At 44.9% G+C, this 27799-nt stretch overlaps 1 protein-coding gene across 2 annotated transcripts; it reads right to left on the bottom strand.

Moving 5' to 3' along the window:
• Positions 1–768: 768 nt before the first annotated feature.
• On the bottom strand, positions 769–27799 carry EIF4H (eukaryotic translation initiation factor 4H). Of its 2 annotated transcripts, XM_025864579.2 has the most exons (7): positions 27643–27799; positions 9769–9956; positions 7706–7770; positions 7521–7617; positions 7133–7192; positions 3034–3171; positions 769–2748 (listed from the first exon to the last, which is right to left on the bottom strand). In XM_025864579.2, exons 1-7 carry the CDS (start codon positions 27699–27701, stop codon positions 2609–2611), a joined length of 747 nt encoding a protein of 248 aa, XP_025720364.1. In that variant the 5' UTR covers positions 27702–27799; the 3' UTR covers positions 769–2608. The 2 variants fall into 2 exon arrangements, with proteins under 2 accessions (XP_025720364.1, XP_025720365.1); XM_025864580.2 differs by lacking the exon at positions 7133–7192.

Below are 27799 nucleotides of genomic sequence, written 5' to 3'. Positions count from 1 at the left end.
CCTTAGAAAACAAGCCTCATTGAGTTGGACTTCAAGCCTCTGGCCACCAGCCCGACTCCACGTAGGGCAGAGGGTTTTCGGTCTCAGGGACCCTCTCCCTTAAAGGAAACACCAGCAGGCACCGAGTCCTCTCCTCCAGGCTCGGCAGGGGAGCGGTCCAAGTGAACAGCCACGCCTGCCCTCCCCACCCTCCCCCTGCAGGGTAAGCCACAGTCAAGGCTCACCTCCCAGTAAGCAAATCCTGCACGGTGCCAGGTCCTCTGCCACCACCGTCCCCGCCAGCCGGGCCTCTCCCAGACACGGCAAAGCCCTGCACCTTGTCCACTGGGCCACACAACCACCCAGCAGCGCCTCCCGACAACACATGATCTGCGTGCCATGAAGCAGCACCCACCACTGTCCCCAAGAGCACCTAGATTTCTGCTAAAAATAAGCACTTATTAAAAGCACGCACACCTTCCATTCTGGGGGAGAAAGTGCCTTTAAAACCCAAACACTATGGCCCCACACCTGTGTATGCAAGGTCTGTTCAGAAAGTCACATTTTTAGGAAATGAGAGAAGAAAAGGCAGGAAGACCCCGGTGTGCTGTTTCTAATCATCACTGGCTCTGAAAATAATTTCACGAGGCCTGTAAGTTCCAGAAGCAAGACGCTTGTCTCACTGCAGCCGTAGGCCTTTCTGCGAGATTCGGGTGCTGCTTCTCAACTTTAAGATTGCGCAATTTCACGTGAGGGCAGCTAAAAAGAACTCAAAAATAAGGACAAGCATTAAATATTACGTAAGGTTTTCTTTTATTTAAAAGATCATTCACAAAATACCGTATCCATAGATTTCCTTTCTGTCATATAGCTGAATGTGTGAAGTGTTTGGAATTCCATTCTTACGTTTAAAAGTCAACTGGATGGCCCAGAAGTTTAGATGAATTTGTTTTGTTCTTAATCTTTCCCCCATTGAAGATGTAAGTAGGTCATCTGAAAGCATCAGGTTTGATTACAACCACATAATGCATGTCTTTCTTAAGTTAAGTATTGGTGTCACACAAATGGTTCTTATTTCAGAAGCAGAGGTAGCAGGGGAAGGAAGGAGAGGAGACAGAGTTCTGTAGCTGCTGAGACCCTGGGACAGAGAGCCAGGGAGGCCGGCCAGGGACGAGCAATGGCCCAGCATGCGGCACTGCCCAGGCCGGGCCGCACCCCGCAGACACTCCCCCCCCCCCCCACGCACGGGGCCCTCCTCCCTGCGGCCCGGAGCGGCAGAACGAAGCTGTTCACACACAGGTGTTCCAGCCCAAAAGCCTCGGCCCAGCAACCCCCGCACCCCACCCCTGGGGAAGTGCCTAACGCGCTGTGTGGCAACGAGCAGCCCTGCCCAAAGAGGAGACCCGGTGACTGACAGCCACCTGCCAGCTATCTGGAGTCCCTGACAGCTCTGCATAGTAAAATCAATTCGTCAAGCGAAACAGTAAAGTGCCAGGTTGTAGGCCCATTTTCATTATAAAATCCAGGGAAGGTGGGAAGCACAGTAGCTCACTGTTACACCAAGGAACAGAGAGATAAACGCAAGGGAGAGATGTGGGATCCACACGTAGCAGGGACTGGAGGAGCAGCTGCATCCACGCAGTCGGGGCAGCCCGGGCGCAGCTCTGCCACCACCGCCCTTCAGTCCCCCCCAGAGCACCCTGGCTGGCGGAAAGGAGACCAGTCGGAGGCTTTCTGCACCCAGCCGCCCAGAGGCGCCTCTACCACGGCCAGGGAGGAGGGAACCAGTGTGCACGATGTGTTGAAAGAGCGACATTAGCGGGTGTGAACACAGCGGTGCGCTCCGCTGGTCTTCTCCGACACTTCACACCACTACCCGCTTCTTTCGGGTTCCACGTTTGAAATGAGAGCCTCTTCTGCTTGAATAATCCATTCGGGGCGGGAGTAGCAGAGACAGGGCTGCTTATAAATAGGGATAGGAAGGAATTTGCAAGGATCAACAGATACCTTTATCCTTGTTTTGAAAACAAGGTGCCTCAAATTCTGTACGTTGATCACAGTGGAATAAAAACAAGATACTATCCAATTTGTGACTTCTTTTCCCATTTTCTTCCCCCACCCCTTCTTCTTTTTCCCCCCTTGGAAGCCACAGCAATACAGAACTCAACATGCAGGTCGGAAGAAAAACGCTGAGAAAAATCAAAGAAACAACTGGGTCTGGCCAGTGCGTCTAAAGTAAAGAGAGAAAGCGAAGGAGAAAAATGGAGCAGCACCTCCATCCAAAGAACGCCCATAGGTGGCTGCCTTTGTCCCTCGGGAGACACTCATGTACTGGAAGGAAACAAGGAGCAGGAAGGAGAAAGGACAGAAGGAAAAGGGGGAAGGAGTAGCAGGGAAAAAAAAAAAAGCACGAGACAGGCACTAGATAGGTTCAGCAAAGCCAAGAATGTACTAAAAACCACTTGTTAACTGCTGACATGCGCTCACAAGCTCTGTGTTTCCGTTGTAAGAAAGGAGGACAAAGGTCAGGCGCAGGAATGGTGGCTGCAGGACCGCCGGCCCAGGGGGCTGGCCAGGCTGTGGTCTCGCGCTAACTCCCCCCACACCCCATTCCCTCCCAACCGCAAGCTCATTCTTGCTCCTTCTGCACGACTTCCTCTCTGGGCCTGGCTCCCCCGAAGATAGCAGAGTTGGGATTGGCTACTTGATTGAGGGGCGTTGCAACTGTTCGAGGCTTCAGCTGGAGCCGTGGCCTCTGTGCTCTTTCCTCTGCGGGAGAAAAACCAGTGTGGTTTATAAAGAACGGGGACCCCCTTCCCCATCTGGGTGAAATGACCAAACTGATGGCAGCCCCTGTAACCCAGCCCGCTTTCTAACTAGCAAGCCGGCCTCGAAGACCTACCCACCCCCAAACACTCTTAACAAAGGTAAACGTCCTCAAGACTAAGGGGTGGTCCACAGCAGCCACTGTCCAGGGCACGAGAAGGCATGGGGGGGTGGGTACGGTTGGTGTGCCAGGACAAGACTTCCTGCAGTGAGAAAGCAGCGCCATACCTTCTGTCGGTTCTCTGAAGTCCATATTGGACCCTCGAAGGGGCGGGCCATCTCTGAACCGACTCCCCATTGGGGGGCCTGTTCGCCGGTCACCGGGGCGACTCCCTCCCCTGCCTCCTAAGAAGTCATCCCTGAAGCCTGAAGAAGGAAGAGGACACTGGATTACTTTTTAAGCTGCTGTCTCAAAGCCGACCGTGCAGCCGGTGTAGACAGTTGGATCTGAAATTCTTTAGTTCGTCCAAACATCGGAAGCTTTTGCGAAATAAAGTGCACTGCAAGGAGTCCAATGGGAATGTGCTGGGTAATCTCAGTTATAACAGACTTTTAACATTTCTTTGGAGAGAAAAATAAAATGAGCCATTTAAACGTTGCAGAAAAAGGGAGGAGGAAAACATTACATAAGACTAGAATAAGGCTTGTTTACAACAAAACAAAAATCTTCAAAGCCCATTTTATTCCGTCTCCTAATATAAACCTCTAATTAGTAAAAGGATAAACCTGAAATTTAAAAGTTCCAGCAAAACCCAAGAGAAAACCAGACATGACGACAAAATAAAAACACGATGCCACCTCTGGGTGACACCCCCGTCTGTGTCTCTGCTGTGTCTCAGGTGTGGGTCTGAGTCAAGCACCCGTGTGTATGTGGCAGGGCTCACTCCCTTCGGGGGGGGGGGCACGCCTCACCCCCAACCTGCACCACCTCTCCTGCTGTGAACGAGAGGAAGGGCTTTCTCCCCATTCCTAGGGTCTCTGCCAAAACCATTACCAGAGTAAACTGCGCCTCATTACGAGTGCTGAAGAGTGTGATGATGCTCGTCTGGGTGGTGAAGATGATTTTCTCCATAGGCTTTAATTTAAGAACCTTAAGTTTTCTTCAGTTTCGTATTTCACTGAAAAGACTTCCATTTAGAGGGGGTTCGAGCCTTTTAACAGTACAGACCACTGAAGTGAGAGTTTACTCTCGGAAAAAATTTAAGAAATAAAATTGTAGTCAAACAAATGAGCCTGCCCCCTCTCAGCCCCCAAAGGTGGCTACTTTTACTCCAAGGATGGTGCCATCGCTCAAAGCTCCAGAAGAATCTATCTGTAAGAAGAATCCTGAGCCCGCGGAATACTTTATATGTGGTCTGACCCCCATTACTCAGAGACTTCCTATCTGCCAATTTTGTCTACTCGCCAGCATCTCTACGTGACCCTAAAATCAGTACTTTTAGCACGTATGCTTTTCCAGACATGCGCAGAGCAGCAGAAGACGGGAGTCGCCTGACATGCGTGTTTTGCAGCTAAGGTTGAACGAAGCAACAGTCAGCTTCTTGTTTCAGCTCAGACTGTAAGTGTCTTTTCAATCTATTAGGTGCCAGGTTTTTTGCTTTTGTGCTTTTCCTTGGCGACTGCACTGTTTAAAATGGCCCCAGAACAGAGCGCTGAAGAGTCCCCAGGTCTTCCTAATAAGTGCAAGAAGGCTGTCCTGTGCCTTATCCAGGAAATGCGCATTAGTTAAGCTCCATCTGGGTCTAGTGCGGTTGGCCCTGAGTTCCCAGTCAGCTGAATCAACAGTATACATGAAATAATGTGTCTTTAGAACAGAAATCACCCAAGAAGGTATGTTACCGATTGACTGACAAAAACATTGTGACCAGAGACTCACAGGACTCTGACCTTGCTGTTTCCCCCTAGGAGCAATGGTTTGTGGTGTCTGCTCATCTGGTGTTCTCAGTGCTTTTAAACTTAACTCCCTCGAATATGGAGAACTTGCTCTGTTTGCAAGGGTGGCCAAAGAATTTGGGAAGAGATCAAGTTATCTGAAACCCAGCTCAGAAATGGAACTGGACAATACCGATTTTAACAAAACAAGTAATGAAAACAATTTCAAAAAGATCCAGGCCAACAGAAGCACAGAGCTGGGGAAAACACACTGGGAAGCATACGGTCGGGTGTAAGGTTCTTTACAGAATCTTTTGAACCAGAGCCCACACTGTTCGTTAAATGAGGTTAACTGGTATTCAAACATTTAACCTGACATTTTCCCCCAATAAACTAAGAAGTGTGCTTTTCTGTGTGGGTATAGAAGTTACTTCCCCAAGCGAATAATTCTTGCTACCAGTGTGTAACATAGATCAGCTCACACTCACACTGACTGACAAGGCAGATAAACACAGCTGCTGCCCTGTCCAGGTGCACGACGCAGAGTTTGGTAGAGGAAAAAAGCAGTGCACATTAATAGCAAGTGACAACCTCATTGCAAAATCTCTTATGAGAGGAGCAGGGGAAGATCATGAGGGAAAAGCAAGGTCTGAGATTTTTTAGGAGGCACAGCATTCATGAGAACCTTCTAAGGTTTTTTTTTTTTTTTTTGGTCATTTTTTCACAAAGTTTAGTTTAACACGTGGTGGGACTTTATTTGCTTTCTTCTTTGTGTTTTTTGTTATTGCTCGAATCTTTTTTTTTTTTATAACGAGCGTGTATCACTTTAAAAATAGCATCATTCTTTTAAAGAGCAAAAAGGATGTATTTTCACAAATAACGTATATAGGCATTAACCCCACCACGTGGGCACTTGTAATTTTAGAAACCACCAAAACCCTGCAGGGGACACCGGAACTGGCTGGTGTCTAGGTAGCCTCTGGCTGTGTACTCAGCTCCGGAGAGTAAAAGCCCAACTAAGGCAACCGTTCCTTGGGTTACTTCCGCATTTCCAGAGCTGTAAGCTCAAGTGCTATTCCTCCAGTACCGGGAATTCAAAACTGGCAGGTCTGAGACCGCCACTCCTCAGGTCACTAACAACTGCACCTGGACTGACTCTGAGAAGACATCTGCTGCATGTTTCAATCAGAGACCAGCTTATACATAAAATTACAGGCTTACTGGATCACACTGTACTTTTATGAATAAGCTCATTTCTGACTGGCTATAGGACTCTTAAGAACTGAGTTAGTCAACAGACATAAGCAGTCATCTGTTTAGCTAAAGTAGTACTGAAAAGAGTTTTTTAAGAATTTTGGCCTACAACAGCTTGTCCTACTTCCCATACTTACCAAATACTTTATGCTGAATTTGGTTTGATAGGGGGAGGGTGACACAGGGTGGGTGGGGGTGCTGATGGTATCGTCTTATACAATGGAGGAGAGCGCAGAGTTTATAGGAAAAATAACAGACTTGTTTTTCATGGTTTTACCTTTCTGTTACAATGGCCATTTTTATAACATATATGAACTACTTTTACTTAAAAAAAAAAAAAAAGCAAAAAACCCAAACAAAACAACAACAAAAAAACAACGTAAAGAGTTTAAGGACTGTTTAGGAGATCAACCCTTCAAAGCAAAGGACTGACATGCAAACTGACCTCCTGAGGTGAGACAGGGAGGCACCTGACAGGCTGCCTTGGTCAGTTAAGAAAAGGAATACTAAAGTGGATCATGTCCACCATGAAGGGATAGGAGGTTCCATGCCCTTCAAGAAAAAACCTGGGGGGACGCCTGGGTGGCTGTCGTTAAGTGTCTGCCTTCGGCTCAGGTCATGATCCCAGGGTCCTAGGATCGAGCCCCGCATTGGGCTCCCTGCTCTGCGGAAGCCTGCTTCTCCCTCTCCCACTTCCCCTGCCTGTGTTCCTTCTCTTGCTGTGTCTCTCTCTGTCAAATAAAGAAAGAAAATCTTTAAAAGAAAAAAAGAAAAGAAACCCTGGTCACCAGGACTTCAACCATGCAAGAGGGAGCCACCAAGAACCACAGCGACGAGGCTTTTTGTAAGCTTCCAAAACCTCCACGCTATTTCTACAAGTATCAGTGCTTCCATGTGTACCGTGCACACTAGCATCGCCAAGGGGATTCCTGAGCTGAAGGCCCAGATGAGAACTGTAGGCCGAGGCAAGGTAAGACAAGATGGTGGATGAGCCTACCTTGCCCACAGTAGGGAGCCCCTCAAGTCCTACCCCAAACACTCAGGTCCCAACAGAAGCTTAGTGCATGCCTGGGGACCTTCCAGGACAGTTTCATCTGTGCAATGAGCTAAAGGAGCGGTCCAGCCAGGCTACTCACAACAAATGGACAACAGCAGCAAGGCCACTGAAAAAGGTAAGTGGCAATATTTTAAATGCTGATACCGGAATTGAAGTCATCCCGGGAATCCCATCCACCTCTAGATTCTCCAGGGCCACCCATTCCTGAGGATACACAAAAAAGATAAAGTTGAGGTCGTACCATTACCTTGCTGCACAAACATGGAAAAATTCATCGGAAAGATGGACAACTCATGAGAAGTTCACAGGAATTGTTAAGAGTTCTTGCTGCCAATAGAAAAAACAAAACAAAACAAAACAAAACAAAAAACCCCAGGCTTACAGAAGCACTATCCATTCTCTCTTAAGATTTTTACATGTGTTTTAAAAGCTCCCTATCAGACTTGTGAGACAGTTCTACTAATAACCTTTGAGAGTTGTAATTAGTGGGCATACAGGAAGTTTTATGTTCAGTTTTAGAAGAACCAATCACCTCTGTCATCTGGTCCACCTTTCCTGAATCCAAAGCCACCTTTATCTTGTTTTCTGCCTTCTGCAATGTCCACACGAAGTGACCGATCACCCAACAGCTAACGATAAGGGGAAAATAGTGTAAGTATTGGCAAGAAATAAACATCTCAACTTCTAACATGATACAGAAAACCTGAAGATACTTACTGCACCATCGTATGTCAAAGCTTCCTTAAGGGAATCCACCTCATCAAATTCTACATAGCAGAATCCTGTAAGAGAAACAAACCCCAATTTCCTCAAGGAATTCTGGGTTAAGACACGGTGGGAATCCCCCTCTGGTCCATTTCCCCACTCTTGTTGCATCTAGGGGACAGTAGACTAGTAGAACCTAAAAGAGAGACTATTTCGTGATAAATAGAAAATACCTGACTGGCATTCCTTCCTCTCAATTATACTGTCAGAAAGTGCCAAAGAGGCATTGGAATATTTGGCAGCTGTGTTTTTATAAAGCTTTCTTTTTATGAGTTTTAACCATAATATTCAAATCTTTCCTGGGTCATTGTGAAGAGCTGTTAGTTCTGACTTTTGACTTTAATATATATAACCCAACTGGGGCTTTAAGACACAGATTTCAAATCCAATACCAAACATGCTTTGAAGGAACAGGCTGAGGGTGCCTACTACTTACTACTCAGGTAGCTGGTATAAAATCTGCTTTATAAAGCTAAAAAATACACCCTCAGTAACAAGAGCATCCTCCTTGGGATGCTAATTAAAGGACAAATAGTCTAGGCTCAAGCACATGTTACCGACAACCTGTGTCCCTGATGCTGGATTCTGACACAGGCCTGCAAACAGGAGAACATTCCAGGCAGAGGAAACCGTACCTTCTCTCACCTCGAACCTCTGCATTAGCTTCTTCCTCTACCTCCAACACTCTTTCCACGCCCTTTCCCTGCCGCCTGGAGACTAAATCTGGGTTAAGCACCCCCTGCCCCGATATGCTTACGCTGCGCCCTGTACTAGGCCCTTCCACCCCGCATATCCCCATCCTGTGTGGTGATTACACTTCACCTTCAAAGCCCACTAGACCGCAAGTGCTCCGAAGGCTTGGGTCCAAACTCGTCCTGTTCACCATCTGCTCACCAACTACTTACAAAAAGAATGCACTTTTGCATTTGGCTGGAAAGCCCCCACCTTCCCCGCTAAATGGATTCAATGTCTAGAGTATTTGAGGAAACCACCCTGCAGGTTCAAAGAGGCCAACAAAAGCCCACTCACCCACCTCACCCTTCAGAGCTGCCAAAACTGAGGATGACCCTCTAGGAGATAAACTAAAACTTGCTTCTATGGACTCAGCCCAAAGGCTGCCCCCTGCCCTTTCCCCTGAAGCCTGGAACTCCTGGTGCCTCAAGCAGGGACAGTGGGTGGGCCTTACTTTCACAAGCTGAACGGATATGTTTGTTTTCATTGTTTGGGCGCTTATTATAACAAGGCTTCAGGTTCTAAAGCCAAAAAACTTTCATAATGAGAAAAGTACCACCTATACACACAGAACTGTTCAGATGAGCGAAACTGAGGTTTCTCATACCTCTCCTCACCGGACGTCACTCTGTACTTTTCCTGGGTGTTCTTCTGGATAAATAATGTAAACCAAATGCTCTTGTACCTTGCACCATGCCCTCAAACAGGGAGCACATTTCCCCTCAGGGAATCTTGAAAGCCAGGAGATAATGCTGGTAGGATTCTTCTTTCTTACGGCTTCCCTGCTCAAGTGCCCTAAAGAGACTAATCTATAGACACTAACTTTATCTGAAATTTGAGCCAACCCTCTCCCCCACACGCTCTAAAGTCACCAAGGTATAGTGACAATATGTAGTAGGTTCTCTTTTGAATTCTATACAAATACCTAGATTACAGGAAAACAAAGAAAAATGCCATGAGTCGGGCCAAGGTGAAATGCACCTGCAAAGTCCTCCGTTTTATCTGTTCATTTCCCTCCCAGGGAACTCCGTGACTGGCACAGACAGGATAGACGGGTCAGGGAAACAGAAGACTGACTTGGGCACATTTATACAAATTAGATCATGTGTGAAACATTTTCCCCCAAGTAGAACTAAAAGCCTATGGGTTGAAGGGCCATGTTTATTTCAGCTACTCAGACAGACAAATATGTAAAACACTTTCGTAACTGGAGCCTTCTGGTTTCCGAACATTTGGTTCCGACCCCCGCACGGTAACACACAGTAGGACTCTCCCAAACTCACCTTTAAATTTGTCTGTGTCTTTGTCTCTGACTAGCCGCACACTCCTTATGCTGAGATCCTTAAAGATAGCATCTATGTCGCCCTGAACTGTATTAAAAGGTAGATTTCCTACATATGCTGTGTAGGGGGGCTCGGTGGGCAGCTCCTTCTGGCTGCGGGAACCATGGCCGCCAGCACTGCCGCGGGACCTGGAGGGGAAACAGACAGGGTTCAAGTCTACTCGCCCCAGAGCAGAGACAAGGAAAACGTCTTCCGCTCAGCCGCACCACCCATGTGTCACTCCACTTGAATGTACGATAACATCTTGAAATTATCAAGAGTATGCCAAAATATCGTTCATGACCAGGGTGCCTATTTTTTGGTGACAGAAATGTCCACGGAAACACAGAATCTATGTAAACGTACATTTCCCTGGCAATTCAAATCCAAACAGAATATACCCTCCTTGTACAGCTGGTTACCTATTTACGTAGACTCCATATCTACAAAATGTTTACATCCTAAACCTTAACAAACACCCTCCCCCTCATGCCTGGTCATCCTCATACATGTCGAAATGGACCATCCAGAGTTGGCACACTGTATTCAGGAAGACCTTCTAAAGCTGCTGAAGCTGACCCATTCATAACACACCTGCTTCTTGCTACTGTCAGGCTGTGGCTAATACGAATGCTCTAATAAAAATTTTAGATTCTGTACAGCAAGTGCTATGTACATACTATTCTCCATCACTGCCCATGCACAACTTCACCTGTCCTCAAATGTGTATTACTAATCCTCAACGCCAAGTCCTCCCGGGTAACAAGAAGTGGTTACGTGTCTACAGTTACGGGGCTCAAAAGTGGCAAAGGCAGGACCTTGACTCTACCACATCTCATTGCTAATTTGTAGAGGTTCTGGTTTGAATCCCAGCTCAGCCACAAACTTACTCCACCATGTGACCGTGAGGAGTTACTCAATTTTTCTAAGCTTTATTTATTTGTAAAACTGGGTTAATAAACACAGAGCTTAAGTTACTGAGAAATAACAAATATAAGGCGCCTAATACACTGACACACGGTACACATGGGTGGGGTAACAATTACCAGTGTCAACGCACTTACAATCGAGACTCAAAATGCTTTATAGATAATTAAGAAATAATTTGGGGCCATTATATATTTGTCAAAATCCACAGAATGTGTAATACCAAGAGTGAACCCTAATGACACTGTCAGTGTAGGTTCATGGACTGTAATAAACGTACTCCTCTGGTGTAGGTGCTGAGGCCACCACCTATGCTGTGTGTGTGTGAGAGAGAGAGAGAGAGAGAGAGAGAGAGAGAGAGAGAGAGAAGGCAGGGCGAACAGAGGAATTGTATTTTCTCCCCCTGCCCAAAGACTTATTTGAGAGAGGGAGCAAGATCTAGTGAGGGGGAGAGGGGGGGAGAGAAGAGGGGAAAGAGACTCCCTACAGGGCTCGATCTCCTGACCCTGAGATCATGACCTGAGGGGAAACCAAGTGTTGGAGACTCAAGCAACTGAACCACCGAGGCGACCCTGGAAACTGTATTTTCTGATCAATTTTACTGTGAACTTAAAATTGCTCTAAAAAAGTCTATTAAAATGAATGAATGGGAAGGGGAGCTCTTCTTTACATTAATAAGAATGTCAACTAATAAATGTAGAAGGAGTCACATTAAGTAGAAAATCACTATTCTTGGGGCGCCTGGGTGGCTCAGTCGGTTAAGTGTCTGACTTTGGCTCAGCTTGTGATCTCAGGGTCCTGGGATGGAGCCCTGGATCAGGCTCTGCGCTCAGTGGTCAGTCTGCTTGTCCCTTGCCCTCTGCCCTCCCCCTTTCTTGTGCTCGCTTGCTCTCAAATAATAAATCTTAAAAGAAAGAAAGAAAATCACTACTCTGTACCCACCAAAGCAGCAGGGGCTGATTCAGGCAAGGCTCATCAATGGACCCAGCAGTCACCATGTTAACCAGGTAACTGACAAAATCACACTACGTGCCTTGTGTTTTGGCACGGATTCTTCAAATGTATCAAAAAATCACGAAAGGGGCGCCTGGGTGGCTCAGTCGGTTAAGCGACTGCCTTCAGCTCAGGTCATGATCTCAGGGTCCTGGGATCAAGCCCCGCATCGGGCTCCCTGCTCTGCGGGAAGCCTGCTTCTCCCTCTCCCACTCCCCCTGCTTGTGTTCTCTCTCTCGTTCTCCCTCTCTCTGTCAAATAAATAAAATAAAATCTTAAAAAAGAAAATCACGAAAGACAAAAAAGGCATGGGGGACCAATGAAACACGACAACCAATGCTACATGTCACCTTTGATCCTGGAACAAACAGCTATGAAAGAAAACAGATGGGAGAACTTATGTACAGCTATCACTTCATCAGCCTTCGATTTCTGAGGAGTGGTAACTGATACCGCGGTTAGAATGGCCCTGTTCTTAGCAGTGGCCCAGAGGGTTCAGCATAAAGGATGTGTGTGCAGGCACCCCTAAAGATAAAGCAAACATGAACCTCGTGACTCTAACAGTGTCCACTGTGGATTTGAAAATGTGCAGTGTTTGCAGAACACAGGAGGAAAATAAATTCAAAAGAGAGAGGTGGTGTTTCTTTTTATGGAGATATTTAAAACTCATTTTAAAGGAGTCTCCTCACAACAAAGATCTGCTCAAAGTCGTCCTTTTTGCAGGGCAAGCATCAATACAAGTCATGGAAAGTAACTTAGTTCTTGATCCGTATTTTGCTAGAAATATCATAAAAGAGATTCCCCATCTTTCCTGGGATAAATATCATTCTTTAAGACACATTTTTAGCAGAAGAACCAAATCATGACCTAATTCTTAGGTGGCTAAATTTTTTTAAGTTTAGTGACTCAGAATTCTCCTTCCAGGAAGCAAGGGCAAAAATGAACTATTGGGATTTCATCAAGATAAAAAGCTCTTGCACAGCAAAGGAAACAGTCAACAAAACCAAAAGACAACCGACAGAATGGGAGAAAATATTTGCAAATGACATGTCAGATAAAGGGCTAGTATCCAAAATCTATGAAGAACTTATCAAACTCAACACCCAAAGAATAATCCAATCAAGAAATGGGCAGAAGATATGAACATTTTTCTAAAGAAACATTCAAATGGCCAACAGACACATGAAAAAGTGCTCAACATCGCTCGGCATCAGGGAAATCCAAATCAAAACCTCGATGAGATACCACCTCACACCCGTCAGAATGGCTAAAATTAACAAGTCAGGAAACGACGGATGTTGGTGAAGATGCGGAGAAAGGGGAACCCTCCTACACTGTTGGTGGGAATGCAAGCTGGTGCAACCACTCTGGAAAACAGTATGGAGGTTCCTCAGAAAGTTGAAAATAGAGCTACCATACGACCCAGCCTTTGCACTACTGGGTATTTACCCCCAAAATACAAATGTAGTGATCTGAAGGGGTACATGCACCCCAATCTTTATAGCAGCAATGTTCACAATAGCCAAACTGTGGAAAGAGCCAAGATGTCCATCAATAGATGATTAAAGAAGATGTAGTGTGTGTATATATACATATATATATATATACACACATACAATGGATTATGCAGCCATCAAACCCCCCCCGAAATCTTGCCATTTGCAATGACGTGGATGGAACTAGAGAGTATTATGCTAAGCGAAGTAAGTCAATCAGAGAGAGACGTGTATCATATGACCTCACTGATATGAGGAATTCTTAATCTTGGGAAACAAACTGTGGGTTGCTGGAGTGGTGGGGGGTGGGAGGGATGGGGTGCCTGGGGAGGGTATGTGCTATGGTGAGCGCTGTGAATTGTGTAAGACTGATGAATCACATACCTGTACCTCTGAAACAAAGACATTATATGTTAAAAAAGGGGGGGGGCACCTGGGTGGCTCAGTCGTTAAGCGTCTGCCTTCGGCTCAGGTCATGATCCCAGGGTCCAGGGATCGAGCCCCACATCCGGCTCCCTGCTTGACCAGACGCCTGCTTCTCCCTCTCCCACTCCCCGTGCTTGTGTTCCCTCTCTCGCTGTCTCATCTCTCTGTCAAATGAATAAATAAAATCTTAAAAAAAAAAAGGCATAGTAGGAAGGGATAAATGAAGGGGGGGAAATTGGAGGGGGAGACGAACCATGAGACACTATGGACTCTGAGAAACAGAGGGTTCTAGAGGGGAGAGGGGTGGGGGGATGGGTTAGCCTGGTGATGGGTATTAAAGAGGGCATGTATTGAATGGAGCACTGGGTGGTTTTTTTTTTTTTTTAAGATTTTATTTATTTGTCAGAGAGGGAGAGAGAGAGAGAGCACAAGCAGGGGGAGCTGCAGGCAGAGGGAGAAGCAGACTCCCCGCTGAGCAAGGAGCCAGATGCGGGGCTTGATCCCAGGACCCTGAGATCATGACCTGAGCTGAAGGCAAACACTTAACGGACTGAGCCACCCAGGCGCCCCTGGAGCACTTGGTGTTATATGCAAACAAATGAATCATGGAACACTACATCAAAAACTAATGATGTAATGTATGGTGATTAACATAACATAATAAAATTTAAAAAATTCTTCCAGATAAGAAATCCTATTTTGGGGGCGCCTGGGTGGCTCAGTCGTTGAGCGTCTGCCTTTGGCTCGGGTCATGATCCCAGGGTCCTGGGATCAAGCCCCACATCGGGCTCCCTGCTTGGCGGGAAGCCTGCTTCTCCTTCTCCCCTCCCCGCTTGTGTTCCCTCTCTTGCTGTGTGTGTGTATGTGTCTCTCTCTCTCTCTCTCTCTTTCTGTGTCAAATAAATAAATAAATAAATCTTAAAAGAAAAAAAAAAAGAAATCCTGTTTTGTTTTCCAGAATTGCATTCTACTTGCTCCCACTCTCCACCCCCTGCCCCACAAAGTTTAGTAAATAGACTTATTTTTGCACTTCAATACTCTTTGCAACACCACTGTTCTTATCTCAATAACCTTAAACCCTAAAATATATTTTTTAAAGATTTTATTTATTGGGGGGGGCAGAAGCAGGCTCCCTGCTGAGCGACCCAGGTGCTCCTATATTTTTTTTTAAAAGATTTACTAGAGAAAGAGCGTGTGTGCACGCACAAGAGCAGAGGGAAGGGCAGGGAATCTCAAGCAGACTGGGCTCAATCCCATGACCCTGAGATCATGATCTGAGCTGAAATCAAGAGCTGGCTGCTTAACCTACTGAGCCACCCAGGCACCCCTAAACCCTAAAATATTTTCAGTAAGATACTCTTTGAGACTGAACACTGAATATGTAAGATATGGCCTAAGTATAAACATTTGGAAAACTGTCAAAACAGGATGAATTACAATTTTAATAACCTTAAATTCACTTATTCAACATTTACTACACATCAGGCAGAAAACAGTCCTCTGTCCTCAAGCAGCTCACAAGTTAGCAGTACATATAAACACAAATAACTCTATGGGCATTCATGCAGTACGTTTGTGTATGTACACACACACACACACACACACGGCAAAAAGCTACACTGGTTTTTTAAAAAATTGAAGGTAAAGGTGAGGATGGAAAACTGATAAATTCAGTAGGTGTACGTTTGATGAAATCAGGAAAACGGAGGTAAGAAGGCTTGCACAAAGGGCGCGTGAAACATTTACACAAGCTCTTCCTCAGGATGCTGGACACAGGCCAAAGGCGGCAGGGTCCGGGCTGAGTTCAAGGAGCCAGGTGAGCCTAGATAGCGACTGCTGCCCCGGGGCGGCTGTGCTAATCAGATGACAGGGACACGGCGAAGAATGCAGTAGGATAAGAAGCAAGCCCTGGCTTTGGGAAGATGGGAGAATCCCTTTTCAGGCAAGCAGTATTTTATTTTTTTAAAGATTTTATTTGTCAGAGAGTGAGAGCAAGAGCGAGCGCGCCACACAAGCAGAGGGAGAAGCAGGTTCCTTGCTGAGCCCCTCAGGCGTCCCAGGCAAGCAGTATTTTAAAAGCTAGAGATGTGGGAACAGCTAACCCAGCCCATTAACCTGCTCACTTCACCTGGGCCTCACAAAACTGCCAGTGGCTTACTATTCCAGACTTTTTCCAAGAATCACTGCAGTCACCCTAAATACTACCTGATCTGACGTAGTCAGTTCTATGGGACGTAAGTGTGCTTCAGCTTGTCAGTGAGTAGTTCACTGAAGACACGCCAGGGCGGCTAGTGCAGCGTGACGGGGGACCTCTAGGTAGATTCCAATTTACTGGCTCCAACAGTTACAACGTTAGAAAAGTGGGAGTCTACAGTATGCCAGCAACTTGAGGGACAAGGGTGAAGGAGGCAAACCAGAGAGCACACGTGCATGTCATAGAATGATCCATCCTGTTAGCAGCCCGCCGAATAAAAAAACCCCCAATGCCAGGAAATCCTGAGCTAGAAGTCCTAGGATACCTCTGACGCTACAGTTTACAGGGGACTATCCTCTACTTGAACAAGCTGTGTTACACAAAAACACTTTCTAGAACATGTTAAAAATAACGGAGAGAAGACTCATCTGACGCCTTAGGCTTGGTGTAGGACCTCTTCCAAATTACCTCTTTGCCTGTCGTCCGTAACTGCACAAATACTTCAAATCTTTATTTTATAAAGTTTAAACTGACCATAAAAACACCTCATAAATCCTGATTGCTTTATAAAAGTTTAATAAGAATTCTAAAACATTATAGGGAAGTCTAAACATGCTCAAGGTCATGCTGCTCCCGCAGGAAGAGATGAACAAGGCAGCAGGCCACAGCTGTCCCCTCTCCCCCAATGATCCTCCCTGCTCACTGACTGCTGCTTTGGACTATCCCTTAGGGACAGTCCACTGATTTTTAAAACAACATATGCAAGTTTTAAAGTAATACATTACATTCTCAGTAACTCAGGAAATCTTTCAACTCCAAGGATGACCAAAATCCTTTAGAGACAAATCACTTTTCTTCCCTCAAATCGACTAAATATGTGCAAGGTCTATGAAGTACAGAGCACCGTAGAGAGGGCTCACACCTCAGACTCAGTCCCTGCCCTTAAGGAGCCGATAATTCAACTGAGGGGGTCCAGGCATCTGGAAAGGAGAAACCACATCCCAAGCAAAGGACTGCAGACAATTCGGAAGACGGCCACGAGAGCAGTCTCTGCAGGGTAGAGCGACAGGAACCGCAACTCCACGGTCCCAAAGCACACAGGGAAACCCTGAGCTCTTAACCAGACATAACTGGGAATAAACAGACCAGTAGGAGGAAAAGAGCCTGGAGGGAGGGGGACTGTAAGAAACAAGATAAGAGTAGAGGGTATTAGGGCTGGGATTAGATCCAGTAAGTGCCCCAGACTTACTTCCCAAGTATAAAAGATAAGGAGAAAGGGAGGACTCATGCTAAGCTATGTTCTGGGAGAGGATTTTATAAAGATCTCTAGGTGCCATCAGAAGCTACACAGAATTGAAGCCCTGTTGCTGCCACTCATGAAAATTCAAGACCAATGCCAAGATACCCAGTACAGAGCATTAACCTCTCTCTGGTATTTGCAACATCAGGTGTTCTATTACTTCTAGGTTAGGGACATAGCAGTGTTAGGGCTGATCAACAACTCTGGTCTTCCATGGCCATCCAGAAACGCTTACTAGGGTAGATTATGTTGTTCAACATGCTGGATCTCATATAAAAGTCAAGCCTGTGTGGCTCAGTTGCCTAAGCATCCGACTCGATTTCAGCTCAGGTCTCGATCCCAGAGTCTTGAGTTCCAGCCCCTAGTTGGGCTTAAAAAAAAAAAAAGAAAAATCACAGAAAGACTGCAAGTAAGCAACAAAGTCCACTAAACATGCATAAAAGGAGAAAAGAAAAAAAGTTCAGTCATAATGAGAAACCTACCTGATTTCTAGAAAATAACCAAAAAAGGCTGAACTCTCAAAAGCTAAGCCCTCATTTCACATACACTGATTTACCTTACCTATTTTTTTTTAAAGATTTTATTTATTTGACAGAGAGAGACACAGAGAGAGAGGGAACACAAGCAGAGGGGGTGGGAGAGGGAGAAGCAGGCTTCCCGCGGAGCAGGGAGCCCGACACGGGGCTTGATCCCAGGACCCTGGGACCATGACCTGAGCCGAAGGCAGATGCTTAACGACTGAGCCACCCAGGCGCCCCTGCCTTACCTATTACTAACATCTTACAAATACATTGATTAAAATCACTAAACCCAGATCAATACATTACTAAACTAAAGTTGTTTATTCAGATCTCCTTTTTACCTTATGTTCTTTTTCTGTTCCAGGACCCCATCCAAGGCCATGTGACATTTTAGTTGTAGCTTAGGTTTTTAAACACTAGCATTTTATTTCCAAGTAGATCTCCCGCTGCTAAATGTACGCATTCTCCAAGGCCTCCAATCAGCATTCAGAATTAAACCCCTTTCTCTTGATACCTGGCATTACCATAGGATAGGCATGAAAGCCTCTGAACGTTTCTGATCAACGCTGGGGGCGGGGACAGGATCGATGGTGAATTCTTTAATGAACCCTATTTCAAGCGGCTCTTTTCCGCTCTGAATGCTATCTTCAGAAACCCATCTCATCTGTAGGATTAAAAAAAAAAAAAAAAAAGCCTTGCAGGGAAATGCAAAGTAGTTCTCAGGCAGGAATTTGGTCTTATCTTCAGAACTATTACATTAGCAGGGGTGGAAAGAATGAAGACACAGACCTAGCAACTACTCTTAGGATCACAAATAACTCCTTCCACTAATACGAGTATTGTATTTGGAAAAAAATTTGAAAACATGAGAGTTACATATATTTAGATGACCTCTTCAATTAGGTACTTAAGTGTCTTCCTTCCTTCTTTCTTTCCTTCCTTCCTAGAATCCATTTATTTGAAAGAGAGAAAGAGCACAGAGGAGAGTGAGAAGCAGACCGCAGAGCAGGGAGCCCTACATGGGGCTCGATCCCACGACCCTGAGATCATGACCCGAGCGGAAGGCAGATGAAAACATTTCTGGCTGTGACCAACATGACTAAAAACATGTACACATATATATCTGACTACATAATAACTATACAAATAACAAAAAGCTTGCCCAACTGGTAAGGCTATAAACGCATAACACACACGATTCTCTATTCCATTTCATCTTTAAGAAAGTTTGTCAGGACCCGTAATAAATTGACTTCATTATCTACCAACAGGACAGGACAGAACAGGCAGTTTGAAAGCCTTCTGACAGGAGAACAGCAAACACAAGGGGGACTTCTGGTTTACATGGTCTTTTAGAAAATTTGTCTTAGTAGGCAAAAATGCATTTATAATGTACTAAGATTTTGGACTCCCACACATTAATGAAAGCAAATAAATGGGTTATTAATTTAGTAACTTCACATGGTGCAAAAGGTTATTCAATCCAAAGTTCCAGATTTTTCAGAGGAAATAAAAACTTAAACCTCAAGCTGTTTATTGGTCCTCAGAGAATACTGCCACGAAAGACATCTGTCTTGAAGCTATGATGTAAACTATTTCTATGGATTAGTTTTCAACTTGATAAGCCAAGGGTTCTTTTTTCCTAAATTAGAACGCTTATTATTTGAGATTGGACATGCCACATCCTACCAGATCCAATTCATTTTATTTTTTTAAAGATTTTATTTATTTATTTGACAGAGAGAGACACAGTGAGAGAGGGAACACAAGCAGGGGGAATGGGAGAGGGAGAAGCAGGCTTCCCATGGAGGAGGGAGCCCGATGTGGGACTCGATCCCAGGACCCTGGGACCATGACCCGAGCCCAAGGCAGGCGCTTAACGACTGACCCACCCAGGCGTGCCAGCTCCAATTCATTTTAAAGAAAACTTCACATTTTTATGCAATGGTCAATTTATAACCTACAAGTTTCAATTATTTAGAGAAGTACAAAATGCCACAGACAGACCACCAGTTAAGATCTAGAATTCAAAGGCATACAAAGCTAACAGTTCTTCTCTTCTTCACTTAATATCTGAAAAACCATGAATATAACACTGTATGTTAATTACACCTTTTTTTTTTTAAAGATTTTACTTATTTATTTGAGAGAGCGAGAATGAGAGAGAGAGAGCACATGAGCGGGGGGAGGGTCAGAGGGAGAAGCAGACTCCCCGCTGAGCAGGGAGCCTGATGCGGGACTGGATCCCAGGACTCCAGTTGCTTAACCAACTGAGCCACCCAGGCGCCCTGTTAATTACACTTTAATAAAATTAAAAATATTTGAAAAATCATAAAAATTTAAGTTACTTGTACTTTACTAATAAGTATTTTTGCTAATATCAAATTCAACTTCTAGCTTCCTTACACATGGCAATTGCAAGAATTAAATGCTTTAGGGGCACCTGGGTGGCTCAGTCGTTAAGCATCTGCCTTCGGCTCAGGTCATGATCCCAGGGTCCTGGGATCGAGTCCCACATCGGGCTCCCTGCTCCGCGGGAAGCCTGCTTCTCCCTCTCCCACTCCCCCTGCTTGTGTTCCCTCTCTTGCTGTGTCTCTCTCTGTCGAATAAATAAATAAAATCTTAAAAAAAAAAATTAAATGCTTTAAAAGTACCTAGAAAGAAGCTACACTGCCCCCCTACTTAACAACAACCAAGAAAGAATGGAGGAATCTATCAGGAGATTTAGTGGGCATGTCAACCAAAAGCCATGTGCAAAGTCTGGTTCTGATTCAAACAAATCAGTTGTACATCAAAATGTACGAGCTAATTAGAGAAATCAAAATATTTATTGGGAAGTTTTTGGATGTGATAATATTGTGGTCACATTTTTTAGAGTCTGTACCTTTGAAACTCATACTGAAGTACTTCCACTGAAATAAAATGAAATGTGACCTTTAAAATAATCCAGGAGTGTATGGGAGGAAGGTGGCTCAAGGAGGTACAGAGGAAATAAAAGTGGTCCCTTGAAAAAGTGGGTCATGGGCACATGAGGTGTGTCATTATACTAGACTCTACTTTTGTGCTTTAAATGTTCTGTAATCAAATTTTTTGCAGATTCAAATAAGCCAACTCTATGACGTAATCCTTGAGGCAACTGCGCAAAACTGAACATGAACTGGGTGATAGAAAAACTGGTGGTTATCAAGAAACCCCTGATCAGTTTGAAACACATACTCAAGTTTAAAGTATTTTAAGAAAGAATGAAAGGATGGCTGCAATTGGCTTTAAACTATTCTATCCTCCCCCACAATGGGGAAGACAGATGAAAAGAGGAACAGCAAAAAAGGTTTATAAAGTTATTAAATGAATGGAAATGAGTAAGAGCTGCTTAATGGGTTTGTTTGGGAATGATGAAAAAGTTCTGGAAACAAGACAGCGGTGGCGATGACACAACATGGTGTCACCGAACTGTACAGTCAGAAAATGGTCAGGGGTGTCTGGGTGGCTCAGTCGGCTGGGCACCCAACTCTTGACTGATTTCAGTTCAGGTACTGATACCAGGGTCGTGACACTGAGCCTCACACTGGGCTCAGGTGCCCAGTGGGGAGTCTGGCCCCTCTCCCCCTGCTTGCTCTAGTGCACTCTCTCTAAAATAAACGAATAAAAAAATCTTAAAAAAAGAAGAAATGGTCAAAGTGGTAAATTTTATGGATTTATTTTACTACACACACACACCCCCCCCGGAAAAAAAATGAAATTGGGGAATGGCTACATGGGTTCAATATACTAGTCTCTGCCTCTGTTTTATGTATGAAAATGTTCAGATTCATTTTTAAATGTCACATAAAACAAGCAACTGGTAATTCCAGCCTAATCTAGACCCACTGATGTTCCTCTGTAACAGAAAGCTGTTCAGCTCAAGGAGCACTCCTTTGTATTTCCAGTCTGTGAAAGCATACTAACATGTACTTTTCTTTAGTTCTAGCTCTGCCTTGCAGAGCCACACCTCTCATTGAACAGTCCTTCAGTCCCTGACTAGCAGCTACATCCTGAGACCTGCACTGATCTTGCACTTGATCCCAGCATAAATCAAGGCAGGGGCACCAAACTGCACTATTACTCATGCTTCATCATGCAGTATTTGCAAAGACAGAAGGAAGCCAACAAGCTTCAAAAAACAATGTTGATAAAGCAGTAAAAATGATTAATTTTATTAAATCTTGACCCACTTTTTAATATCCCATGTTTCAAAATAGGGCCAAACACTTCTGTGGCTTATAGAAATATGATGTTTAGGGGCGCCTGGGTGGCTCAGTCGGTTAAGTGTCTGCCTTCAGCTCGGGTCATGATCTCAGGGTCCTGGGGTCGGGCTCCCTGCTCATCGGGGAGTCTGCTTCTCTCTCTCACTCCCCCTCCCTCTGTCTGCCCCTCCCCTCCGCTTGTTCTCTCAAATACATAAAATCTTAAAAAAAAAAAAAAAAAAAGAAATGTGATGGATATCTCTAGGAAAACACTTGGGCAAGTGAGTTACAAGCTGAACTAGGTATTTTTTTCATGGAACACCATTTTTACCTGAAGAACTGACAAACTATGGTTATTCAGACTTACGTATTAGGCAGACATTTCCTTTTCTTTAAAAGATTTATTTGAGGAGCGTCTGGGTGGCTCAGTCGTTAAGCGTCTGCCTTCGGCTCAGGTCATGATCCCAGGGTCCTGGGATCGAGCCCTGCATCGGGCTCCCTGCTCAGCGGGGAGCCTGCTGCTTCTTCTCCCACTTCCCCCTGCTTGTGTTCCCTCTCTCGCTGTCTCTCCCTCTCTGTTAAGTAAATAAATAAAATCTTTAAAAAAAGATTTATTTGAGAGAGAGAGAGCACAAGCCGGGGGAGCAGAAGAGGGAGAGGGACAAGCAGGCTCCCCATTGATCTCGGAGGCTGACCTGGGGCTGGATCCCAGGACCCTGAGACCATGACCAGATGCCCAACGGACTGAGCCACCCAGGTGCCCCCTAGGCAGACATTTTCTTGAAAATGAAGTGAGCCTGTCACTTCAAGGAAGACAGTGGGTGCCTTGGGTGGCTCAGATGGTTAAGCATCTGCCTTCTGCTCAGGTCCTGATCCCAGGGTTCTGGGATCGAGCCCCGCATCTGGCTCCTGGCTCAGCGGGGAGCCTGCTTCTTCCTCTCCCTCTGCCTCTCTCCCTGTTCATGCTCTCTCCCCCTCTCTGTGTCTCAAATGAATAAACAAAATCCTTAAAAAAAGAAGGAAAACTAACAGTATCTGTTACCAATGATAAAATGCAGACTGGGCTTTTAAGCAAAAAATAAAATTTTAGAAAACTTGTATCCATCAACATGAGCTTGACAGCCTCACAATATCTGAAATTTTTCTGATAAAATCAATGGTGATATTAATAAACATGATTTTTGATACTGTATAATGAAATGTGCCAACATTTGGAAGATCTGCATAACTCAATAATAATAATAATAATAACCAATCCATCATGTTACAAGATCATGCACTGGTAAAGAATCCATTTGAACTATGTACCCTGTACTCTATAGGTACCATGTACCCCATACTGGAATACAAGGCTTAACTGGAAGTGCCATGTTTTCAATGGAGCATCAACATACTGGAGCATATCCAGAGGGTCCCATCAAGAACATTTTAGAAATCATGACATGGGGAAAACTTCAAAGAACCAGGGACATTCAATTAAAAAAGACAACTTAGGTCTTACAGCTGTTAAGTTCTATCAAAATCAAGCAATCATTTATTTCGTGGCCTGAGTATGCACGTCTAACCAGCTGTACAAATGAAATGCAGAGGCATGACATGTTCTCCTACCCAATCCTCTCTTCTATTTCTAGGGGAAGCTGGAAACTGGATGATGGGAGTCTAAACTAGGACTGATACCCCTCCCGCACCAATGTTTTACATGTTCCAAGTTTCTGGGAAGACTACTTGAATTTGCGTGATGTCCTCCCAGAACACTAAAGGTTAATTTCAAATAGAAATATTAAGAAAGTTTTTAGAAATCTCAGAAGCACTTACACTAAATATTCCAAGCATAAATTCTGTAACAAACCAATAACCTTCAAGAACAAATGCTTTATACCTATAAACTGAATAGATTTTGCTTATTTGGCTTTAGAAATACAGCCAAGAGGGGCGCCTGGGTGGCTCAGATGGTTGAGCGTCTGCCTTCGGCTCAGGTCATGATCCCAGAATCCTGGGATTGAGTCCCGTATCGGGCTCCCTGCTCCTTGGGAGTCTGCTTCTCTCTCTCTCTCATGAATAAATAAATAAAAATCTTGAAAAAAAAAAAAAAAAGGAAATACAGCCAAGAAAGTAAAAACTCCCTCATTAACTCAACAGAACTTTTCCCATTCTTACTGATGCAGGGGAAATATTTTAAGAACTAAAAAATTATAAATCAAGAGCTACAAATTATTAAGCGTACCAGACACTGTGCTGCATGCTTGAGACATTTCACTGAATACTCCCAATAGCCTTAGAGAAGTTTCTATCTTACATGTGGGGAAAATGAGACTCAGAGAGGTAAAGGAACTTGTTCCAGATCCCATAGCTAATTCGTAGCTCAAGGTTCAGCTGACACTTGAACTCTGTCCTGTCTGCCTGATTCTAATCCAAAGCCAGGCCTTTTCCCCAAACTGTGTCAGAGGCTCTTGGTAAAACCATGTATTTCATAGACGATAATGATTTAAAATCAAGCATTGGAAGATTAGGAAGTGGAGAGGAAGATGACAATAACCCCAAACTACTTGTCATTTGGTAGGCAAACAGGATTTTAAAATACACTTTTTAATACTTTTACAAATTCTACCATGATCAGTGCAAATAGCTACTGTTTTTATACACTGCTTTCCCCTTACTAGTCTTAAAATATGCTTAGAGATTTAGACAGAGATGCCAAGCTTAAATCTTAAAAGACTCAAAAGTTAGAATTCCAATTCCCCCCCCCACCCCGAACTGGAACTTGATATATACTTAAATGTGTAGTTTTACTACTTTTCAGTTGGTACCATTTCCAGCAATCTCAATTCTTGCTACCTCCAAGTTCCAATCTGATTCTCAGCATTGATGTAAAGTTTTAGGTGGAGCACTCAAAAGCATGTTGTAGTTAGAAATGTAAAAATCACTGTTACTCTCCACTTAATCGCCAATGGCATATGAAAAATTAAAACCTAGGAAAGAAAATTTAGCAAACTGCAGAACAAATACACTCCAGATCTAGTACAATCAACTACATAATTTGGAATTCTGATTGGACTTGTTTTTTGGGCAACAATGCAGTCCCCAGGTCTCTTCTTTGGCTGCCGGGGACATGCCTCTATAGGTTGAGAAAATAAAGCAGTAGCTTAACATTGCTCCTGACAACAGCACTGGTTACTACATACAACTACAAAATAAACTTACAAGGAACGTATAAGTATTAAAGTCAAGTTTTTAGATTATGACCGTGCATTTCAAACCTATTTCTTTCGTCTGTGACCCAAGTGGCTTAGAGTTGAGATCCCTTTTTTTTTAAATATTTTTTTTAAAAGATTTTATTTACTTATTTGCGAGAGAGAGAATGAGAGAGAGCACGAGAGGGAAGAGGGTCAGAGGGAGAAGCAGACTCCCCACTGAGCAGGGAGCCCGATGTGGGACTCGATCCCGGGACTCCAGGATCATGACCTGAGCCGAAGGCAGTCACTTAACCAACTGAGCCACCCAGGCGCTCTAGAGTTGAGATCTCTTACTTAGCTAAGGTGTTTTAGACTAGAGGGAAGATCTTTTGGTACAAAATACCAAACACAGCAATGCAAGACTGGCTTTCTGGAAGTGACAATCTTCTAAAATGCCTAAGCATTATATCTGAACATAAGCAAACAGCACTGAGACATTTGTTGACGTAAAACCTAATTCACGTAACAGTAGAAATTATCACTGAAGGTTATTAACTAAAGCAACTTTATCTTGCTAAATTTCAGAGAAACCAGTAACTGATAACTCCGGATCTAACGAAATTAAAATTAACATTGATGCTGGACTAGGAAAGCTTCGGCCCAGACCAAACACTGCATGCCTGGTCCTCTGTGAAGTTTCTGGACCCACTCCAGACACTGTTTACATGAACACACAAACTCACCAATAGGTGTTTAGAACTACTTTTAGGAATCTGAGTAGTTATTTCCCATGTAGTTTTATAGGGATTTGAAGTCAAATGGAAAACAACAAGATCAGATATAGAAGATTTTTAACAATAAAGTGACTTTTTATCAGAAAAGCTTAGGAGATGCAGAGTGGCTAGCTTATTTTCTAACACCAGTTTTGGAGTACATCTGGACACATGGCTAACATTTTTTGTCTTTTGATGTTTGAAATGAAGAGCATCGTAAGAGAATTCTGACCACTTGCTATTGTTCAAAGCATCCCAACTGTCAAAATGTGACATCCACTAAAAGTCTGACTCAAACACCTTAAGTCACCAGAACACTTGGCAAATCTGTCAAAAGGCAGAATAAGGAAAAAAAACTCAAACCAAACTCCAAACCCCAGATTCAATATAATATGACTAACTTATTGTAGTCCCAAACCAACTAAGACTCCTTGGATCTGCCTTAAATCAAACTACCGTTTAAGCGTTTTCCTGGGCACTTCCAAATGTTTCTTGAAACTGGGGAAAAAAAATCCCAGTTATTAAATTTCAAGATGACTGAACTGCAAATCTGATGTCTAGAAACCTACCCCAAAGGCAATACTTTCACATGTCATCCAACATCTATTTCTTTTTTATTAGCAAATAAAATATTCTTTGAAATAACAGGTGGCTCCACCTTCCCCAACTTCCATGTTCTAGTGTCATTAATATTAGGTACACTCCCGTACCCAAACAAGCCTTTGTTTGAGCCAGTCCCAAACCAAGGTATTAAAAGATCGTTCTTCACCAAACAAAGATACTTTTGGGATTGAAACCCAGGAGACTGGACACCTCAGTAGGTACTATTGTGGTGTTATCCTGGGAAAGTAATCCTTTCTGTTAAAAGTACACAATGGCCAAGTGTGTCCTTGACAAACAGCAAGATGTTTACAGCCTATCTTCTAAATTCTGTATGAGGGAACTTGTATTAAAAACACCAAAAACCTAGTACGGATTCCTGAAATTAAACACTATATGCTTATTATTCACCAGTCAAGAATTTCTCTTTTAAACGAGGTGTCTCATATATAGTCTGTATAAGACCAAAATCAGAACGAGGCTAACTGCGATTCCTTCTCCAGGTCAGAAGGAGAAACTAGGGAGAAATAAAAAATTTTCTGCCGGCAAGCACGCAGCACCTGTCAATAAGGCACTCTGACCCAAGAGACAGCAAAATAAAAAATGCTATTATGTATTTTCTTTTCGGACCATTCCCGAGCTCTAGCCGCCAAATCCCTGCTTCACACGTAAGGGAAGGGACTCACCCCTCTCTCGCCCTCCCGACCTTACCCAGTCCGCTAGCCTCCCGGCGAAGCAGGCCAGGGAGCCTGCAGGTCAGGCAGACCACAGGAGACCGGGACCCCGACCGAGACCCGAGCGGGGCAGGCCGCGGCCCCCACCCCGCGTTGCAGCAGAGCCCCGCGCCGGCCCTGCCGTACTGGGGGATGGGGTTGGAAGCGGGAACTCGTCCTCCGGGGCGCTCAGTGCCGCTGCGGCCTGGCCCTGCAGCCGAGGCAGGGCAAAGACGACACGTCGGGCGGCGGCAGGAGACACAAGGACGCATCTGCGCCGCGAGCAAGACGCGGGGGAGCCTAACCGCCGCCGCCCCCTCCCGGAGCGCGCCATTTCCAGGCCCCGGCCCTCCAGGCGCCTCTCCCAGGCCTCCGCGGGCCCAGCCGGGCCCCTACCGCCCGCCACTCCGGGTGAGCGCGGGAAGGCCGCCGCCCCGGGACCCCTGACTCCGCCCGCCCCCCGCGCCCGGCCGGGGCCCGCGCACGCCCGCCTCACCCTCTGCCGCCGCCGAAGCTGCTGTAGGCCCGATCGTCGTAGGTATCAAAGTCCGCCATTTGCCGTCTCCGCTCCGAGAGGAACCAGGGTGAGCGAGGAAGGACCCCGCAATATAACTCCCCCCGCCCCGCCGCCGGGGCTGTCCGCCGCGCCGCCT

Source organism: Callorhinus ursinus, unplaced genomic scaffold (genome assembly GCF_003265705.2).
Source record: "Callorhinus ursinus isolate GAN/ISIS: 27379988/994484 unplaced genomic scaffold, GSC_fseal_2.0 scaffold55, whole genome shotgun sequence".
Classification (NCBI taxonomy): Eukaryota; Metazoa; Chordata; class Mammalia; order Carnivora; family Otariidae; genus Callorhinus; species Callorhinus ursinus.
This window is presented reverse-complemented; position numbering and strand designations above follow the sequence as displayed.